The sequence below is a fragment of the Enoplosus armatus genome, chromosome 19 (assembly GCF_043641665.1).
Source record: "Enoplosus armatus isolate fEnoArm2 chromosome 19, fEnoArm2.hap1, whole genome shotgun sequence".
NCBI lineage: Eukaryota > Metazoa > Chordata > Actinopteri > Centrarchiformes > Enoplosidae > Enoplosus > Enoplosus armatus.
The window spans coordinates 7,906,515-7,913,175 of NC_092198.1; the positions used below are offsets into that span (position 1 = coordinate 7,906,515).

General features: G+C 43.0%; 1 protein-coding gene across 1 annotated transcript; it reads left to right on the forward strand.

Moving 5' to 3' along the window:
- Nucleotides 1-2,468: 2,468 nt before the first annotated feature.
- On the forward strand, nucleotides 2,469-6,661 carry gzf1 (GDNF-inducible zinc finger protein 1). The gene is made up of 7 exons (XM_070925933.1): nucleotides 2,469-3,472; nucleotides 3,677-3,860; nucleotides 3,992-4,161; nucleotides 4,356-4,450; nucleotides 4,645-4,812; nucleotides 4,932-5,089; nucleotides 5,298-6,661. Exons 1-7 carry the CDS (start codon nucleotides 2,478-2,480, stop codon nucleotides 6,060-6,062), a joined length of 2,535 nt encoding a protein of 844 aa, XP_070782034.1. The 5' UTR covers nucleotides 2,469-2,477; the 3' UTR covers nucleotides 6,063-6,661.

Consider the following 6,661-nt stretch of genomic DNA (forward strand, 5'->3'; position numbering starts at 1 on the left):
AAAGGCGTGTGCACTAATGTGCCCAAAGTGAATTTTTTTTTCCTTCCCTCTAGTCACAGTCGTGTCAAAAGTTGTACTAATGGCAACATACTGAGAATTAATTTGTGTGACTTGTCTCATTAATTTGCACTTAGTAATTCAGTATTCCATTAAACTCTAGGCTTATTTTCATGGTAATAATTTTACACCATATTAATATCTATGCAAATACTTTTGATTCCCATGAGCACACAGTCACAGATCATTGCATCTGCAGATGTTGTGTGTCTTTAATATAAAGATGAATCAGAAAGGACCCGTTGTATGAAAAAGTGTAATCTATAAAATATGGTATAGTGTGTATGGCAGAGGAGTGATATAATAAAAGCCAGACGAACACAGTGTTCCAGGTCAGGGCTGAAGTCTGCACAGCTTTGGTCCAGAGAGCAGCATGAGTCACCGGAACAGAGCAGATTGCTAGCTTGCAGAATTCATTAAGACAAATGTAAGGTATATGGATTTCCTCTGGAAGGAAAAAAAAACCCTTGGCAGCTGCAGAACAGCCCCCCAGTGAATCCTCAAGTAGCTTTCCATACACCTTTGGAATGACAGCATGCTTTTTGCAACTCTGTGGATGATTTATGCTGGTCTGAATGTAAATTAACTTAAATCCTTCAGCATGTTGGCCTATGTATTGTTTTTTAACCATTCTCATACAACTACAAGAAACTATTACTATGGTTACCCATGGTATATACATGGGTACAAAACAACTATTTTAAAGCCGCTAGTTTAATACCTAATGAGTAGGTCTGCCCTGTGGAACTATCTGCCACAATAAGAGGAGTTTGTGTGGAAACTGATAATGCTGGAGAAAATGCTCATTTGGCTGCTAAAGATGCTTCATCTTTAGGCTTTTTGCTTGCGACTCCTGCACGAAGACCTTCAAACGAAAGAAGGATGTTGTCCGCCACCAAAAACAGGTGAAATTCCACACATTTCCTGTATTGAAAAGTCATATACAAAATGTATGCACTATAATGTCAATATGCAGTGATGAGTCACATATATCTGCTCTATCTGTTTTTCTTGATTTGATCATTTCCTCTCAGGTACATGAACGTAACAATCTGCGACATGTCTGCCCTGACTGTGGAAAGGCACTCAGCTCCAAAACTGCCCTGTTGTTGCATGAAAGGACACACACAGGTGCGAAGCCTTTTGAGTGCACCAACTGTGGGGCCAGATTTACCCAGAACTCTGCCCTCAAGATGCAACACTAGCAGCTTATATCATGTTGTGTCCATCTGTGCAATGGCGCCCCCGTGCGACTATAAGGCAGTAACGCACTACTAAACACTGGTTGTTTTGAGTTACGGTAGACTCATCATAACTTCACTAGCTTAAATCACTATTAAAAACTTAGCAATAATGCTACGGTTGCTAGTTGTAGTTGAACGAGCGGTATTTTGGAGATAAGTAAGGCAAAGCCAAAGCCAAAGATCTATATATATATATATATATATATATATATATATATATATATATATATATTGTTAGTGAGTTAAATTAGCTTGATAGTAATGCCTGTAAAGCCTAACGTTGTAACAAATGTCAGAGGCGCTTTTTCAGGCGATAACGGTATGCGCGTATAGTCAATAAAACCTGCAAAAATGATCCTGGAACAGCCGTTGTATTCGGCAATTCAAAGTTTACATACAACCATAAATGATGGACTGATCCCAAATCAGCCATCTCGGCACCGGATGTATGGTAAGTAGAAAGACGAGGGCCGTTTTCGGGAGAGATTTCTACAGGAAATACCTTCCGCCGTAGAGAGCATTTGTGAAGGGCTGCCATTTTAGCGACCTTACGGTAAGAAAACTTGCTTCGTGTCGTTGTGTAGCGATGTGGCTGCTACAAGTTTGCTCATACATTGTGTCCGGTGTGCTGTATATTGAACGTGTATTATCGCATAACCACACAGTTTGTTTTGTGTTGACAGTTTATGTTAGCTAACCTAGCTTGTTGACCATTGCGCCTATGAGGCTAACGTTCCTGTTAGCAGTTACTAACCCTAGCAGTGAACATTATCAAGACAAAAGCACACAAATATAACGCTTGTCAGTTTGTTGTCATGGCAGTTGTGTTGTAGATACCGGAGATTGAGGTTTTTCAGATACGCGTATGTCAGAAAGTTTAGCCATTTTAACTAACTCGCCAAGCACTTAGCTTAATATTAGCTGCCCTTTTGCCTTTGAGCAAGGAAATTCTCTTCCCGGCAGATTTTATCTAGCTTGCTTATATGCAACGTTCACTGCTCTGAAAGTTGCCTCAGTAATTTTGATACATGAGAGCCACAAAATATATAATTTAGTGGTCCCACCTCTGAGAAAGCATGTGTGTGTGTGTTCCCAAATTTATTGAAACACAACTAGTTTAAGCATTATAAGTCACCATTCCCTCATTTTTGTTTTTCTCAGAAGCACAAATGAATTATGGGGGTCAACGTAATCCAGCTCACCTGTAAGTCCCACCATGCAAACATCCTGGCCTCTCTGCATCAGCTGTGGCTGCAGGGACAGCTGAGTGATGTTACAGTGCAGGTAGACTACCAGGGAGACATGCAGGAGTTTCAGGCCCACCAGGTGATGCTCGCAGCATCCAGTGGCTACTTCAAGAAGATCCTTCTCTCTCAGGATGCTGCCCGAGACAAGTTGTTACTCTCAAATATGTGCTCCAACGATTTCTCAAAGTTTTTGGAATTTGTGTACACTGGAAAAGTTGAAGTTGCCAGAGACAAGATTGGTGATGTTCAAGCGGCAGCACAGTTTTTGGATTGTGAGGATCTGTCAGAGGTTTGTGGTGAGGCCATGAGTGCTGGAATTCTACAAAAAAAAACAAAGAAAACATCTGCATCAGAAGTTGTGGATGAAGATGACTTACATGGTGCCAAGAAAGAAGAAAGGACTAAAGGGAAGAAGCAGCCTAAAAGCTTACTTCTTAAGCGGCAGCTCTCTCCACAGAGCTCTGAGAAAGAAGTCATTTCAAAACGATTTAAGGCAAAGAACTTGATGAAAGATGAAAAAAGACAAGGAAGAGAGCTAAAAAGGAGGCTGGCTGGCCGTAACGTCCTTCAGAGGCGTTTGAACACTGAAAGAGATGCTCTTAACAATGAAAACCAAGTTAGCAATGAAGGCACAGAGCGGCAGGAGGACAAGAGTGAAGCAGAGGCTCTGCCAGAGAATCAGGCAGAGAAAAGAGACAAGTCACTGTTGAGGCCAGTCTCTGATGTGGACGATTGGGAATGGGAGGAGGATGTGCAGAGTAATGATCCCGAAGACCCCTTGGTGTTATCTCTGGGGGAGGACGAGGAGGAGGAGGAGGAGGGACAATCTAGGGAGACATTAAAAAAAACATCCAAGGCCCAATTCCAGTGTAACAAGTGCCAGCGGACCTTCCACTATGAGAGAAGCTACTTGAAGCACATCAGGTAGGACATAAAAGTGCTCCTGGGTGTGTAACACTATGCCAGATACAGGTTATGATCAGTGAAGGTAATTTTCTAACTATGATGGATAAGTTCATGTGCAACGTAAGTTGAAGCTGGAGCTATGTCAGATGATCATCAATGATACCATATCATGATACCTAAGATAAGAACGTTTGTCCTCTGATATTGCTGTAACTTGGCCAGCACGTACCACGGAGTGAAAGCAGATGTCATCTATCGCTGCGAGACCTGCCTGCAGACCTTTGCCAACCGCAGCAACCTGAAGATCCATGAGAAGCATGTCCACAGCAACGAGAGGCTTTTTGTCTGCGACTCCTGCACAAAGACCTTCAAACGAAAGAAGGATGTTGTGCGCCACCAAAAACAGGTGAAATTCCACACACTTCCTGTATTTAAAAGTCTTATACAAAAACAGTCATATGCAATATAATATGTCAATATGCAGTGATGAGTCATATATCTGCATGTTTTTTTCTTGATTTGATCATTTCCTCTCAGGTACATGAACGTAACAATCTGCGACATGTCTGCCCTGACTGTGGAAAGGCACTCAGCTCCAAAACTGCCCTGTTGTTGCATGAAAGGACACACACAGGTGCAAAGCCTTTTGAGTGCACCGACTGTGGGGCCAGATTTACCCAGAACTCTGCCCTCAAGATGCACCACAGGTACGGAGATCACGGATGATGATGGCTGGTCAAATGATCCTTAATTGGAGTTGGGGGGGAGACCTTGTAGACCTTAAAGACGGGATGGATTGTAACTGAAAGGGGACAGGTTTTAATCTTGGGTCAGCAAGGAAGAATGTATGTACATGTATGAAATAAATGAGGGCTAAACTTGTCTGTTTTACTGTGTGTAGGACTCACACAGGAGAGAAGCCATTTGCATGTGACGAGTGTGACGCCCGGTTCACTCAGAAGCACATGTTGGCCTATCATAAGCGATCACACACAGGTAAGAGTGATATGATTTCAAAGCTTTTTCAATTTTTGCATGCATGTCATGTTTAGTTTAACAGGAGCAGTTAATCATGCCTCTGTTGAAAAGGTTGTTTTCAAATGGGCCTTGAAGCCTGCACCCAATGAATACAAGGCCATCTACGCATACTGGACTGAAAGTGCAAAGTGCTGTTTTTTTTCTCCTGTTAGGAGAGAAGCCCTTCATGTGTGAGGCCTGTGGGAAAAGCTTTGCATCTAAAGAATATCTGAGGCACCACTCAAACATCCACACCGGGACCAAGCCATACAAGTGTGAACAGTGTGGTCGAGGCTTCGCTCAGAGGAATTCCCTCCACCAGCATTTAAAAATACACACAGGTGATCTGGAGGCATAATCTACTTTTATAGCTGAGAAACCAGTTTTTTGTGGTTCTTTTCTTCCTTACTGTTCTTTGTTTACACTGTCATATGTTTGTTCCCTCTCTGTTGATGTTTAGGTGAGCGTCCGTACAGTTGTAAAGACTGTGACAAGCAGTTCACCCAGCTCAACGCCCTCCAGAGGCACCAGCGTATTCACACAGGAGAGAAACCCTACATGTGTGGTCTTTGTAGACGCACCTTTACAGACAAGTCCACCCTTCGCAGGCACACTATGGTGAGCAGTGCTGATCTTACTGCAGTGGCAACTATCAGAAAGGGTATTTTCAGTTGTATGGGTGCAGTGTTTATTAAACGTGTACTGTGGCAGGATCAGAAAAGGACCATTGTTAAGGGCATTAGGCTTATCACCTGATAAGTTGCATTTCAAGTACTTTGAACCATCAGACTGGTGTGAAAATAACATGAGCCCTTTTAACTTTCAGATTCATGACTCAGATGCTCCCTGGAAAACCTACCTTGTGGTGCTGGAGGGAAATGTGGAGGACAAGAAACCCAAAACTCCCACTAAGGGAAAGACAGAAAAAGGAGGAGCAGGGGAGAAAAAGAGCACTGGCAGAAAAAGTGTCAGTGCTGCTGCTGCTGGTACTAGTGTTGCTGGTGGTCTTACTAAAACCCACACTGACTCTATTGTGGTGCCGGCTGAGCCGGTCACTCTCCCATCTGAATGGACCACTCATGGGGCTATTGCTCTGGTCAGCCACGGATCCCTTGGTGGGATCACTGTCATCCACACCGAAGTGCCACCTGGGACCCAGATCCAGCCCATTGTAACCACTGACAGCACAGGGGCCAGTGTCATTTCCTTAGATGGATCAGCCATCCCTGTCCCCTTCTCTATACCGGTGTCCATGGCTCACACTATCCCCTTGTCCTCTGAAGCCTCCACCATCTCTCTGTCTGTACCCACTCTCTCAGTTCCTGTTTGTGATGGCACGATGGCGTCAGCCTCAGAGATCCCGACTGTTTCTACGGCATCTGTCCTGGAAGCTGCTGCTTCACAGACCATTTTGGCTCCACTGACTAAGGCCACCTCTGAGATGCACATTTTACACCCTAATATTCAGACTGTGATTGTAGGTGACGAGCTTTGTGAACAAACAACTGCTGTCCCAAGTGATGGACAGCCGAGGACAACAGATAACCCCTCAGCTGAACCTAAAGGGGCGCCAGCTGAAGATGCTGTGTAGAAAATGCGTGTGAATGTAAAGAAGTTTGGGTGTAGGGGATTTAAATCACATTTCAATCCCTTTTCACACGTATATACTCGGGCATTATCAGAGTCTGAATGTGTGGCCTGACTATGTTGTGTATGTGTTTCATCATTATTATGATCTTAAGTCCAGTGTTTCATTAATAGACTTGGATGTGATGTTGAGTATTTGTCACAACTTTATGGAATGTCAAGGTCTTCATTAAGAATCATGTGCTTCAGTCACAATAGATATAACTAAGGTATTATTAATTAATTAAATTATACTGTACATATCATAAAATATAGGATGAAATGTGGCACAAATACAAATAAAATGATTGTGATGTGTTATATATGTAATGCCAAACATCACATTAGGTTCAGTACATTTTACCACTCATTAATATCAGACTGAGATCTGTTCTCCGTACATGTCGTATTGCAGGAGTTACATCTGGGAACCTTGTCAGAAGTCCTTGGCAGCTACAGAACAGCACCCCAGTGAATCCTCAAGTAGCTTTCCACACAACTTTGCAATGACAGCATACTTTTTGCAACTCTGCTGCTGATTTGTGTTGATCTGAGTGTAAATGA

Bases quoted from the DNA above. Each gene is read 5' to 3' on its own strand.
- gzf1 (XM_070925933.1), top strand. From the start codon at position 2,478: ATGGGGGTCAACGTAATCCAGCTCACCTGTAAGTCCCACCATGCAAAC. The intron at 3,861-3,991 runs GTGAAATTCCAC...ATTTCCTCTCAG, and splicing joins TTGTGCGCCACCAAAAACAG to GTACATGAACGTAACAATCT. The intron at 4,813-4,931 runs GTGATCTGGAGG...GTTGATGTTTAG, and splicing joins GCATTTAAAAATACACACAG to GTGAGCGTCCGTACAGTTGT.